Genomic DNA, 15035 nt, shown 5'->3' with positions numbered 1-15035 from the left:
TTTTGAACAGGAGTGAGCGTTCGACTCAGAGAGTAAAATATCAATTTTAACCATAATCTCTATAACTATCTAGAACTAATGCAACCTGTGGAGTGAAATGCAACATCAACAACATTTTCACATCATAACATCAAAAAGGTAATTTGGAGCACTCACACACCCTGTAGTATCAATCATAATATACGGGAGCTGATCCCCTATACAGCTCTCTTAAATCCAACCTGGTGCCAGCGAAAAACTCAAGCCGGACTTTCGCTTAATAAACCAAATCGGGGGTCCCAGCGAAGAACTCAAGCCGTGACTACCCCCTGAAGGATCGGGTCCCAGCGAAGAACTCAAGCAGTGACTACCCGTCCTATCTATAGTCCACACCACATCACACGCACGCCAACGCATGCACACTGCTCCAAATTATCCCAACAACATTATGGCACTTTAACAGTTATCAATGCAACATAAATCGTGCCTAGAGTTTAACTACATAAATATATGCATATAAGTGATGCATGGGCATGCTTGAACATATAATAATAGTGAAATTACAATTAAAATTAATATTTTACTCACAGACTTGACGGTGGTCACTGAGGCGGAGGAAGAAGGTCATTCCGCTCACTGACAATTTTATTACAATCATTTAATAAATTTGACTCAATACAAACAAAGAAAAAGACCAATACGTCCTAAGTCGTGCCGAAAATCCGGCAGAGTCTCCCCTATACCTAGGACCTACCCAACCTGCAAAAGGGCTCAAAACACACTTCTATACTCACAATCCATATATCCACAACTCAATCACATCACACAGCCCCTCCTGGGCCCATCAAATCAATCATCCATCACAATATGTAAAATTTCAATTTGTTCCTTATAATTGACCATTTTTGCAAAATCGCCCAAATAATCTCTAAAAATTCTAAAACTTTGCCCGCAGTCCTTAGCAATATTACTAAGCTATTGCAAGAAGAATCATAATTTTCTAAGCTACCACGAATATTTTATGGATTTTTAATCCTATTTAAGCACTAGAAAATTACGAAAAAATAAGGTTCGGGTTTACCTTTTCCGATTCTGACTTCGGGGACGCGCTCGGGACGTCTGACAATGGGGGGATAGCCAAAACCTCGATCCACCCGAGACTTTTCCAGAACTGTCTGTTCGCCGTAAATTCACTGCACTGCACAACTATCGAATTTCCGCGAATTGAAGATACCTACACGAAGCCCATAACACGGGGGTTAGTACATAAATTTTTCAGAATTTTCTAAGCTCATTAAATGCTTGAAAAACACTGCGAAGTTTCGTGGGACCCACCGAAAAACGGTGTCGGAAAAAATTCGAAATTTATGTCGCTGCGAAGCTCTCGACGAGTGGAGCGCTCGGGTACTCTCGGTTTTCTCGTGGGGTTTACGGTTTGTGAGAAATCTAGCCCAAAAGTCAAAATGGGCTAAAACTTCCCGGGCAAAATTTGGACAAACCGCTAAATGGATTTCGGTGTTCTTGGTGTCTATGGAAAGCTCTCGACGAGTAGATGAGTTTAGACACAAGACCCGGTACGATTGGTGGCCGGATCGGCCAGATTTTGGCCGGGAAGGTGAACGGTCGCGCGCTACCGCGAGTTGCTTCGAGCCGTTTCCGGCCTGTGGCGGCCTACCGTGGGGAGGGCTGAGGTGGCGCGCCGGCGAGGTGGGGAGGCAGGGGAGGTGGCGGCGGGCAAGTGGAGGAGGGAGGAGGGAGAAAAGAGAGAGAGAAGGGAAGGAGGTCGACGCGCGCGGGGAAGGGAAGAAGGAAAAGAAAAGGCCGGTCCGATTCGACTGATCCGATCCAGTCCGGTTTGATTCGGTCAGTCCGATTCAAGATATAAAATTTTGAATTTTTACTCTGCCTCGGGACCGAAAACGAGGTCCAAAAATTCCGAAAAAATTTCAGAAAACTCAGAAAAATACGTAGACTCCAAATATATTTTTAGTTTTGCCATGTGGTCTTTAAATTGATTTTTAAAAATCATCAAAGTTTATATTTTCGAAAAATCGAACCCGATTTTTAAAATCCGAAAAATCTCAAATAATTTCTTAAAATTTAAATAAAATTAAAATATCAATAATACTCATCAAATAATAAAATTTAAAATTTTTGGGGTGTTACATTCTTCCCCCCTTACAGAAAATTCGTCCTCGAATTTTACACAAGGCAGAATAAAACACATGATTATACATTGAACAGATAAGGGTACTTGCTACGCATGTCCCGTTCCGACTCCTAGGTGCACTCTTCCACTGACTGGCTCCTCCACAAAACCTTAACCATAGGGATCTGTTTTGATCTCAGCTGTCTCACTTGGTAGTCCACTATGGCTACAGGTTGCTCCTCAAACGTCAAGTTCTCTTTTAGCTCTATTACATCCGGCTGTAGTACATGAGAAGGATCTGGAATGTATTTCCTGAGCATGGAGATGTGAAACACAGGATGAACGTGAGAAAGGTTGGGTGGTAGCTCCAACCGGTAGGCAACTGCTCCAACTCTATCAGTGACCTCAAAAGGTCCAATATACCGAGGTGCCAACTTGCCCTTCTTTCCAAATCTCATGACTCCCTTCATTGGAGAAACCTTCAAGAATACATAGTCGCCTACTGCAAACTCCACATCCCTCCGTCTAGGGTCTGCATAACTCTTCTGCCTACTAAAAGCTGTTTTCAATCGTTCCCTGATTAAAGGAACTATCTCTGAAGTGTACTGCACTAGGTCTACGTCATGCACCTTCGCTTCTCCCATTTCTGTCCAACACAGAGGAGACCTACACTTTCTTCCATATAGTGCCTCATAGGGTGACATCCCTATGCTGGAATGGTAACTGTTGTTGTAGGCAAACTCCACCAAAGCTAGCTGCTCATCCCATTAACCTCCAAAATCCAAAACACTCATGCGAAGCATGTCTTCCAATGTTTGGATTGTCCTTTCGATTGTCCCGTCTGCATGCGAGGGTGGAAAGCAAGACTAAAGTTCAATCAGTGTGCCAAGTGCCTCCCGCAACTTTCTCCAAAACTAAGAAGTGAATCAGCCCTCATCGATATTATGGAAGCCGGAACTCCATGCAATCTGACTATTTCTCGAATGTAGAGTCGGGCGTACTGTGCAACAGAGTATGTAGTCTTCACAGGTAAGAAGTGAGCTGATTTAGTCAGGCGATCTACAATTACCCATATCGAATCATATCCTCGCGTGGTACGAGGCAACCCAGTCACAAAATCCATAGTGATCATTTCCCACTTCCATTCTGGGATAGGGAGCTCTTGCAGCTTCCCTGACGGTCTCTGGTGTTCAAACTTCACCTTCTGACAAGTCATGCACTTGGACACAAAGTCTGCTATGTCTCTCTTCATGCCATTCCACCAATAGCTATCTTTCACATCATGGTACATCTTGGTGGAGCCTGGGTGGACATTGTACAGTGTATAGTGTGCCTCTTGTATGATTTCATTTCTAAGATTGTCCACATCGAGCACACATATCCTAGAACCCTGCACTAGGGCGCCATCATTGGCAAATCCAAACTCACCACCTTCACCTTGCTGTACTCTTTCTACGATCTTCATCAATTGTTGGTCTCTGTGCTGGGAAACTCTAACTCTGTCTCTCAAGTCTGGCCTCACTGAAAAATGAGCCAACAATACCTCCTCATTTGAAAAGATCTAGGATTAAACCTTGATCCATCAACTCATGTACCTCCTGAATCAATGGTCTCTTCTCTGCTGAAATGTGCGCCAAACTACCAGAAGATTTTCTGCTCAAAGCATCTGCTACTACATTGGCCTTCCCAGGGTGGTACTGGATGGTGCAATCATAGTCTTTCAGAAGCTCCATCCATCTCCTCTGTCTCAAGTTTAAATCCCTTTGTTGGAAGATGTACTTCAAACTCTTGTGGTCGGTGTATATCTCGCACACTTCACCATACAGGTAGTGTCTCCAGATTTTTAGTGCAAAGACTACAGCTGCCATTTCCAAATCATGGGTGGGGTAGTTCTGTTCATGCCTCTTCAGCTGCCTTGAAGCATAAGCCACTACTTTTCCATTCTGCATCAAAACACACCCTAGGCCAACTCTGGAGGCGTCACAGTACACGGTTTATCCTTCACCACTCATAGGTAGTGTCAACACAGGGGCAGTGGCTAGACACTCCTTAAGCTTCTGGAAACTCTCCTCACAGTCATCTGTCCAAATGAATGGAATATTATTCCGGGTTAACTTAGTTAGGGGAGCTGCTATCCTGGAAAAATCCTGTACAAAACGCCTATAGTAATCAGCTAAACCCAAAAAACTTCGCACCTCAGTGACTGTTGTAGGCCTAAGCTAATCAGTTACAGCTTCAATTTTCTTGGGATCCACTTGAATGCTGTCACTAGAAACCACGTGTCCCAAGAATGAGATGCTTTCTAGCCAAAATTCACATTTTGAAAATTTGGCATATAGCTGGTGCTCCCTCAAAGTCTGCAACACCATCCTCAAGTGCCACACGTGTTCTTCCTCGGTCTGAGAGTATACCAAAATGTCATCTATGAATACGATGACAAAACGGTCCAAAAATGGCTTGAACACCCGGTTCATCAAGACCATGAAGGCTGCTGGTGCATTAGTGAGTCCAAAAGACATCACCAAGAACTCATAATGACCATATCTTGTCCTGAATGCCGTTTTGGACACGTCCTCATTCCTGATTCTCAACTGATGGTAGCCTGATCGCAAGTCTATCTTGGAAAAGAATCTAGCTCCTTGGAGCTGATCAAACAAATCATCGATCCGAGGAAGTGGATACTTTTTTCTTCACAGTCACCTTGTTCAGCTGTCTGTAGTCAATACACAACCTCAATGACCCATCCTTCTTTCTCACGAATAGAACAGGAGCACCCCAGGGTGAAGTGCTCGGACGTATGAAACCCTTGTCCAAAAGCTCCTGTAATTGCTCCTTTAACTCCTTCAATTCTGCTGGTGCCATCCTGTAAGGCGGCATTGATATGGGATTTGTACCCGGCACAACATCAATGCAAAACTCTATTTCCCTTCCTGGTGGCAACCCTGGAAGCTCCTCTGGGAAGACATCCATAAATTCTCTGACAACAGGAACATTTTCCATGCTGACACCTTCTACAGATGTATCTCTCACCAATGCCAAATATCCTTGGCATCCACACCTCAACATTTTTCTAGCACTAATTGCTGACACCAAGTTATATGGAGCCACGCTCCTGTCATCGTCAAAGCTAAACTCTTCCACACCAGGTATATGGAAATACACCTTTTTGTTCCTGCAGTCTAAAGTGGCATAGTGAGTTGACAACCAATCCATCCCCAGGATTACATCGAAATCCATTACTGGTAGAGGAACCAAGTCTGCTGGGAGGATCTTTCCATCCACTACTACTGGGCTACCCAGAAAAATCATATCTACATCTACGTTGTCACTAAGTGGGGTAGCTACCGACAAAAGGCATTCTAAGGTTGTAGGGTTTCTACCCAATCTCATGGCAAACACAGGGGAGACAAATGAGTGCGTAGCACCCGGATCTATTAAAACACGAGCCTCATGGGAATAGACCAGAAGAATACCTGCCACAACTGCATTTGAAGCCTGAGCATCCTAGTGGGTCAGGGTGAAAACCCGAGCTTGACCCCTACCTTGAGTGGCGTAACTCGACATCGACTTCTACCTCCCGACCGCCTCCAAATCCACGCCCCTTGTCCTCGGCCTGTTGGCCATCGATCGCCGCCATGCCGAAGCACCCGGATACAACTGACGACGAACATTTGCAACAGAACCCTGTGACCCCATCTGTGGCTCACTGAACACGGGGCATTCCCTAGCAAAGTGACCTGGTTGGCCACACCTGAAGCATACTCCTGAACCCATCAAACAAGGTCCTGAATGTCCTCTTCCACACTGTGCACAAGGTGCCAAGGAGGATCTGAACTGCACCGTAACTACTGCACTCGAACTATGACCACTGCTGGATCCGTACCCTGGTCTGAACCTTCGAGGTTTGTGTCTAAAACCACTCTTCTTGTTCCTACTCTTTCCTCTGTAATTACTCTGGCCACCACTATCCGGAGTACCCATTTGGGGAACACCGGTAGAACCCTCTGCTCTGTTTTTCTTTGCTCTTCCGCTGTCATCCACAACATAGCTAATCTCAATCTGTCTGGCTCGATCAACCACCACATCAAAAGACTGATCAGACATCATGGCCAGGTTCGCATACCTCCTGTCAAGCCCCTTTAGGAATCTCTTCACCTTCATAGTTTCTGTAGCTACTGCTGTAGAGGCATATCTGCTCAATTCCAAAAATTCTGTAGCATATTCATCTACAGACCTGCCATTCTGTCTTAAGGCCTCAAAGGCCCACTGCTTCTGATCTCTGAAGCTTTCTGGCACAAATCGATTGATGAAAAGTTCCACAAACTGAGCCCACGACAAACCCTCCATCCGAGGTAACACGTAGTCATTCATCCATTGTCTAGGCATAGGCCCCATGACATGCTGTATACACTCTATTAGTCTTCTATCACCAATCGCACTGCTCTGCCTGTCATAGAATCTAAAAACCGATATGCATCGTCTGACACATCATAAGTACCAGGCACCAACTTCTTGAAATTTATGATATGTTTGTAAGGTTCTCCTCTTGGTGCGGTGGACTGCTACTGCTGTGGAGGGTGGACCATATACTGCGCCATCATATCGATGGTCCTCTGCAACCCAGCTAGAGTAGCTGTCATGGGGTCCATGGGACCCTGTGCCATAAAAGACTGATCTCAGATTGTGGCACCGCTTCTACTTGAGCAGCTCTAGGCCTCCTACCCCGCCTCCTCGGGGCAGGCGCCTCATCCTGTGCTGACACCTCGTCAGGCACATCTGGTTCTGGTGCAGTGGCAGCTCTCCTGCTTCTACGCATTTTCCTAAAATTGAGCAGTATTAGCCCATAAAATTCAAAACTGCACATTACACAGGTCTATACACTCATATTTACACATAATTATATGAAGCAGAAACTAGAAGCAAAGATGACAATGCAAGAAGAATGTGGACCCTATTTTTCCGCATGTGACTCCTTGTAGACTCTTCCCAACACTTTAGACAAACATTCCCTAAGAATCTAGAGCCTAAGCTCTGATACCACATTTGTCACGACCCAACCTATGGGCCGGACCCAAGACTAGGACACAGGCCACCTAAAGCCCCCGAGGCCCGTAGTAAGCCTAACTGTTCCTTAACCCAACTCTAAGGCCCATTTGGGCCCAATTTCAAGAAACCAAACGGACAGAGTCCGGCCATAAAATGGACTTTCCAACGGGGAGTTTTCTACTCACCCGACCTGTAAACACAATAAATACTCAATTGGGGAGCTCAGCTCACCCTCCACTTACTCATCAGCATAAAAATAAATGGGAGTTTAGCTCCCTCATCCAATCCATCAAACATGCATAGAATATTAAGTTTACAGGTCCAAAATAATAATTTAGTTTACAGACCCAAATCAAATAAACATTTCTAACACATACGGAAATTCTAAGATTTAACAAGTTTATACAAACATTAGTAATCGACCTGCGAGGGAGAAAGCAGGTTAACCTCAAAAATATCCTCCTGTGGCCTGAAAAAATTTTTGAACAGGAGTGAGCGTTCGACTCAGAGAGTAAAATATCAATTTTAACCATAATCTCTATAACTATCTAGAACTAATGCAACCTGTGGAGTGAAATGCAACATCAACAACATTTTCACATCATAACATCAAAAGGTTAATTTGGAGCACTCACACACCCTGTAGTATTAATCATAATATACGGGAGCTGATCCCCTATACAGCTCTCTTAAATCCAACCTGGTGCCAGCGAAGAACTCAAGCCGGACTTTCGCTTAATAAACCAAATCGGAGGTCCCAGCGAAGAACTCAAGCCGTGACTACCCCCCGAAGGATCGGGTCCCAGCGAAGAACTCAAGTCGTGACTACCCGTCCTATCCATAGTCCACACCACATCACACGCGCGCCAACGCACTCACACTGCTCCAAATTATCCCAACAACATTATGGCACTTTAACAGTTATCAATGCAACATAAATCGTGCCTAGAGTTTAACTACATAAATATATGCATATAAGTGATGCATGGGCATGCTTGAACATATAATAATAGTAAAATTACAATTAAAATTAATATTTTACTCACAGACTTGACGATGGTCACTGAGGCGGCTGGGCGGAGGAAGAAGGCTGTCCCGGCTCACCTGACAATTTTATTACAATCATTTAATAAATTTGACTCAATACAAACAAAGAAAAAGACCAATACGTCCTAAGTCGTGCCGAAAATCCGGCAGAGTCTCCCCTATACCTAGGACCTACCCAACCTGCAAAAGGGCTCAAAACACACTTCTATACTCACAATCCATATATCCACAACTCAATCACATCACACAGCCCCTCCTGGGCCCATCAAATCAATCATCCATCACAATATGTAAAATTTCAATTTGGTCCTTATAATTGACCATTTTTGCAAAAACTGCCCAAATAAACTCTAATAATTCTAAAACTTTGCCCCGCGGTCCTTAGCAGTATTACTAAGCTATTGCAAAAAGAATCATAATTTTCTAAGCTACCACGAATATTTTATGGATTTTTAATCCTATTTAAGCACTAGAAAATTACGAAAAAACGAGGTTCGGGTTTACCTTTTCCGATTCCGACTTCGGGGACGCGCTCGGGACGTCTGACAATGGGGGATAGCCAAAACCTCGATCCAATTCGGAGACTTTTCCAGAACGGTCTGTTCGCCGGAAATTCACGCACTGCATAACCGCCGAATTTCCGCGAATTGAAGATACCTACACGAAGCCCATAACACGGGGGTTAGTACATAAATTTTTCAGAATTTTCTAAGCTCATTAAATGCTCGAAAAACACTGCGAAGTTTCGTGAGACCCACCGAAAAACGGTGTCGGAAAAAATTCGAAATTTATGTCGCTGCGAAGCTCTCAACGAGTGGAGCGCTCGGGTACTCTCGGTTTTCTCGTGGGGTTTACGGTTTGTGAGAAATCTAGCCCAAAAGTCAAAATGGGCTAAAACTTCCCGGGCAAAAATTGGACAAACCGCTAAATGGATTTCGGTGTTCTTGGTGTCTATGGAAGCTCTCGACGAGTAGATGAGTTTAGACACAAGACCCGGTCCGATTGGTGGCCGGATCGGCCAGATTTTGGCCGGGAAGGTGAACGGTCGCGCGCGCGCTGCGAGTTGCTTCTGGAGCCGTTTTCCGGCGTTCCAGGAGGCGGCCGGCCGTGGGGGAGGGCTGAGGTGGCGCGCCGGCGAGGTGGGGAGGCAGGAGAGGTGGCGGCGCGGCAAGTGGAGGAGGGAGGAGGGAGAAAAGAGAGAGAGAGAAGGGAAGGAGGTCGACGCGCGCGGGGAAGGGAAGAAGAAAAAGAAAAGGCTGGTCCGATCGGGTCCGGTTCGATTCTGCCGGTCCGATTCAACATATAAAATTTTAAATTTTTACTCTGCCTCGGGACCGAAAACGAGGTCCAAAAATTCCGAAAAAAATTTCAGAAAACTCAGAAAAATACGTAGACTCCAAATATATTTTTAGTTTTGCCACGTAGTTTTTAAATTGATTTTTAAAAATCATCAAAGTTTATATTTTCAGAAAATCGAACCCGATTTTTAAAATCCGAAAAATCTCAAATAATTTCTTAAAATTTAAATAAAACTAAAATATCAATAATACTCATCAAATAATAAAATTTAAAATTTTTGGGGTGTTACAGTAACCATTCTGTAAAGAGGAAAAGTACATATATATATATATATATATATATATATATATATATATATATTTTAAATTATGTCTAATAGACCCAAGAAATTAAATGATTATTTAACAAATTATATTATTTATTTTTATTAAAATTAATTATTTAAAAATGAACGTGAAGCTTTAAATTTCATCTTATATTGTAATAAAATACACATATTATATGCCTATTGGGAGATTTGAAAGTGAGGAAACAAAATAAAAATGTGGATGATCTCTCTCTCTCCATCTCCCTCTCCCTTTCCAAGTGATTAATTCGTCAATGTTTAGTAAAATATATAATTATGAAAATTTAAACTTTTCTTTTTCTTATGTATTATTGTTTTTTACTCTTTTCTTCATAGTTAATTAGTTATTTTGTTTGCCTAACTTGGCTTAGTTAATGGTTAAATTTATATCACTAATAAACTTTGGTCAGAGTCTCCACCTCTAATTCTTCTATTTTTAAGATGTTAAATATAAAGGAAGATGATGTTATTGTTTTTGGCCCAAAAGAAGTGGACAGACCAGGAACTAGCTTGGGTTTCCATGGATAAGGTTAAACCCAACACATTATTACTTTTTAGGCTGGTTAGTCCATTTCCCTTTGCCTATGTGAGCTTATCAAAGTATAGTCTATTTAAATCTGAAAAAAAAATTGTCGTGAGCATAAAACTTATTTAATTCTTGTAAGTATGAATATTTTTTAATTGAAAATTTTAATTATTTATAAATTAATATTGATGAATTATAAGAAAAAATGTTATGACCTGCTTACAACAAATAGAGAAATAGGGGAGAAGGAGAAAGAAAAGAGGGGAGATTGAGAAGAAACAGAAGAAAAGAAAGAAATAGAAAGAAAGAAAGAACTTGAGAAGGAGAGAATTTAGAGTGAAACTTGTTATTTATTAATTTTCAATGTGTTCAGTACAACTCAAGAACTTTATTTATATTTCTAATTGCAAGGTCCTTATACAAGAAATCTAAAACATGCAAATCCAGGGCATCCTAGCTAAGGATAGTGATATATATATATATATATATATATATATATATATATATATATATATAACAAAGCATTCTCAACATGTTGACTTAATTAGATTATAGAAATGGTCACTTGGTTAAGTTCACAGTTTCCAACTGCTGAGGCTTGTGATGACAAAAAAAGTATTAAACTTTTCAACTTTTGTGGCTTGATTTTCGTACTGCACTAGGACTTTTACGAATAAAGACAAGAGGAAAGTGCATTATAATTAAAATAATCCACAAATGATCCTCGCTTTCAAGCAACATGGGGCCTCTAGCACACAGCTTCATGACTATTGCGACAATTCTGGTCGCCTGATTGACTTGTGAAAGTACTCATTCAAACAACCAGTCTCTCTTCTTCTGTAAATCATCTAAACAACCTTGGAAAGGTTTATATATAGTGGGTATTGCAGAATTTCTACTCCATCATCTTCTTGGTGAGATTAAGGGGTAGTTCTTCCTTGTTTTCTTCATGGCTCCGAGGGTTCATACTGGCTCCACTCAAACAGCTCTGGAAGTTGATTCTGGAGAGAAACGTCTAAATGAGCTTGGATACAAGCAAGAACTCAGAAGAGAAATGGTTATTTGATGATAATATTTCGTTTTCTCAATATTCAAACATTTTTATGATATTGAAACTCATACCTGGATTTAATTTCATGCAGACCTTGTTTAAGACGCTTGCAATTACGTTCTCGAGCATGGCAGTTTTTACTGGAACACCGCTGTATGGCCCAAGCCTACTTTATGCTGGACCTGCAAGCATGATTTGGGGATGGCTGGTGGTCACATTCTTCACCTGGTTTGTTGGAATAGCCATGGCTGAAATTTGCTCCTCTTTTCCTGTATGTGTATCTTATCTTTTCAGTATTTTTTTTTTCTGGATGACTCCAGCTAGTACTATTGAGCTTTACTGCTGCTTAATTAATTTTATCCTTTCTGGTAATATTTATACCAATTAACTACTTGGAGTAATAAACCAAATTAAGAAGTTCTTTGTCTACTTCTCCATGCAAATTTACTTGCCTATATGTCATACCAGTTCCTGTGCAGATTCTGAAGATGAACAATCGTCTCAGGAGTATCCTGTTTGAGCACTGTCTTGGTCAAAACATGTGTATTTAAGTAGTGCATCCTTTTCTGTCTGGTCAATAGTAAAAAACAAATTTTATTTTAATTTTTTAATTAGCAGCGTATGTTGACGGCCAGGTTGTTATTCGACGATATATTAACTTATTCATAATTTTTTTAAGGGAAGAATTTGACACAAAACTCATGACCTTTATCTTTAATTAGGTATGGGTGTTCAGACTAAATACGATCGTTGTATGTTTGTCAGAGTTCACTGATACATGCATAAATATGGCTTTGTTGAAAAAATTAATGCAAACAGACCACAGGTTCGCTTTACTTTTGGGCTGCCCATTTGGCTGGACCGAGGTGGGGGCCATTTGCATCATGGTGCTGTGCATGGCTCGAGACCATTGGTGTAATTTCTGGGATTGGTGCCCAGGTATGTGTACATTCATCTATCAATCTATCATAATGACGCAATGGATAAAAATGCTTGAATTTTATTAGAACGTCCCATGACGCATTCTACTTATGTAAAAGTTTTATAACACATCTTAATTTCTCTGTAACAGTAAAATTAAAATATCTTTTATATTATATTTCATTTTATAAGGGTATTGAGATGTGTTATGAAATATATTAAAAGTTTAGGGTGTTTCAAGATTTTTTTTTTAAAGTAAAACTTAGGTGTGAAATGATATATTATATCAAATTAAAACAAAGAATAAATGCAAGAGTGAAAATTTTATGTTTGTTCCTGCAGGCATATTCAGGATCACAGGCACTACAGATGATCATACTTCTGTCCACGGGAACAAACAAGGGTGGAGGCTATTTTGCTTCAAGGAGTGTATTCTTGTGTATGTATATAGGCTTTACTATCATATGGGCTTTTCTGAACACTTTCGCTTTAGAAGTCATTGCATTCCTTGACATTATCTCCATATGGTGGCAGGTTTGCTCTACAATTTATACTTTTCTATTCAATTTTCTTGCTTTATTGTACGAGCACCACTACTAAAGATAAGTGACCCATTTCATGAACATCCCACACTTATGAACTCCGAAGAGAGTCAATGCATGCAGCCTTATTTTGCAGAGAAATATTCTACTTTGATTTCATCGATTGTTTGTCTAGCGTCCCCTGTTGCTTGCCTTTATTTACATTGACCCCAATTTGCTTATTAGCTAAATTATGTTTTTCCAAGGAACAAATCACAATAATTGACCTCATGTGGCTAGCAATCTCTCCTTTATCTGGAATTTCAAGGCAGTTTCATTTATCTTGCAGGTGATTGGGGGTTTAGTTGTGATAATAATGCTTCCTTTGGTAGCAAGACCCACGCAGCCAGCTTCTTATGTGTTCACTCATTTTGAAACATCACCCGAGTCAACTGGAATTAGTAGTAAACCTTATGCAGTAATTATGTCTGTACTCCTCAGCAACTACTCCCTGTACGGCTACGACGCTGCAGCTCATTTAACCGAGGAAACAAAAGGTGCTGACAGAACTGGACCTATTGCCATTCTTTCTAGCATTGGCATCATCTCAGTTTTTGGATGGGCTTATAATTTAGCTCTTACTTTCAGTATCAAGGTATATATACATGCTTTTCTTGCAGGACTCAGGGACGTATAGAGATAGAAATTTTGCCCTGCCTTGACAGGGAACTTGAATTTTGTTTTGAAATTCAATTAGGAATCTACCCACTGCAATGCAAATTTCATTTCATTGCAGGATCCTAGCTATTTATACAATGGGAACAATGAGACTGGCGGTGCACTGGTGCCAGCACAGATAATTTATGATGCATTTCATGGGAGGTATCATAATTCAGCAGGAGCTGTAGTTTTCCTCTGTATCATCTGGGGATCTTTCTTCTTTTGTGGACTTTCAGTGACGACTAGTGCTGGCAGAGTGGTAAGAGAAATTAATCGATATAATTTGCTTCTTCTTCATTTAATCTCTCTGCAAGCAATGACTTGTTTTTCCTTAATTTGAAGGTTTATGCTTTATCAAGAGACAATGGAATCCCATTTTCACCATTGTGGAGAAAAATACACCCCAAATACAAGGTTCCCAGAAATGCTGTGTGGCTCTGTGCAGCCATCAGCATCATTCTTGGACTACCCATCTTGAAGCTTGATGTAATTTTCACAGCCATCATATCAATAAGTACAATCGGATGGGTTGGAGGGTATGCAGTACCAATATTTGCAAGGCTGTTGATGGAAGAGAAGAACTTCAAACCTGGACCCTTTTATTTGGGTAAAGCAAGGAGGCCAATTTGCTTGGTAGCCTTCCTGTGGATATGTTATACCTGTTCAGCTTTCCTATTGCCAACAATCTACCCTATCCGATGGAAAACTTTCAACTATGCACCAGTTGCACTTGGGGTATGTTTGAGCCTGATAATGCTTTGGTGGGTCTTGGATGCAAGGAAATGGTTCAAGGGTCCTGTAAGAAATATTGATGGGCAGCATGGAGATACTTAACCTTTTTTTATCACTGCTAAAGGATTTAAAAAATTGGCGGCTAGCCTACTAAATTGTCAGCTACACTTGGGATTAGGATTAATCCCAAATTTCAGTTTCAGCATCAACCTAGACTAGATACACCCAATACACAGCCTTTTTGTGTATTTCTATTTTCAATTTGAAAGAATTTGGTCTCTTAAGGTTTGATTAAGTTAACCACTCGGCCTTTTTATTCAAATTAGACTCAATTTGAGTTGAGCCACTTATGAAGTAACAAAAATACTCTCATATAATATTCTCTCTTGGCCCCTTCTATGCTCTCCCTCTCCCTCTCCCTCCGTCTTTCACTCAAAATTTGTCCCTGCTCTCTCTTACTTGGCCATCTTCTTTACTTTCTCAGTCTTTCTTCCTCCCTCTCTCTCATCTTGGTAGGAACTCAAAAATTCAATCAAAATAATACAAGCAATAACTTTGAGTCAAATCACAAATAGAATGCCAGAAAAGGAAATTATAAAAAAGTACCTTATAACTTAACTCGTTTTTCATTTCAAGATGTGTTATTCATGTTTTGATAAAGTGGTAGGTTTCGCATTGTTAGCAAAAAACGGCTTTCC

General features: G+C 41.1%; 1 protein-coding gene across 1 annotated transcript; it reads left to right on the top strand.

Moving 5' to 3' along the window:
- The first annotated feature begins 11180 nt into the window (after nucleotides 1–11180).
- Nucleotides 11181–14635, top strand: LOC131174723 (amino-acid permease BAT1 homolog). The gene is made up of 7 exons (XM_058138556.1): nucleotides 11181–11449; nucleotides 11535–11714; nucleotides 12263–12382; nucleotides 12707–12898; nucleotides 13235–13540; nucleotides 13682–13864; nucleotides 13948–14635. Exons 1-7 carry the CDS (start codon nucleotides 11342–11344, stop codon nucleotides 14437–14439), a joined length of 1581 nt encoding a protein of 526 aa, XP_057994539.1. The 5' UTR covers nucleotides 11181–11341; the 3' UTR covers nucleotides 14440–14635.
- The last annotated feature ends 400 nt before the right edge of the window (nucleotides 14636–15035 follow it).

This window comes from Hevea brasiliensis, chromosome 16 (genome assembly GCF_030052815.1).
Source record: "Hevea brasiliensis isolate MT/VB/25A 57/8 chromosome 16, ASM3005281v1, whole genome shotgun sequence".
Taxonomy (NCBI): Eukaryota; Viridiplantae; Streptophyta; class Magnoliopsida; order Malpighiales; family Euphorbiaceae; genus Hevea; species Hevea brasiliensis.
This window is presented reverse-complemented; position numbering and strand designations above follow the sequence as displayed.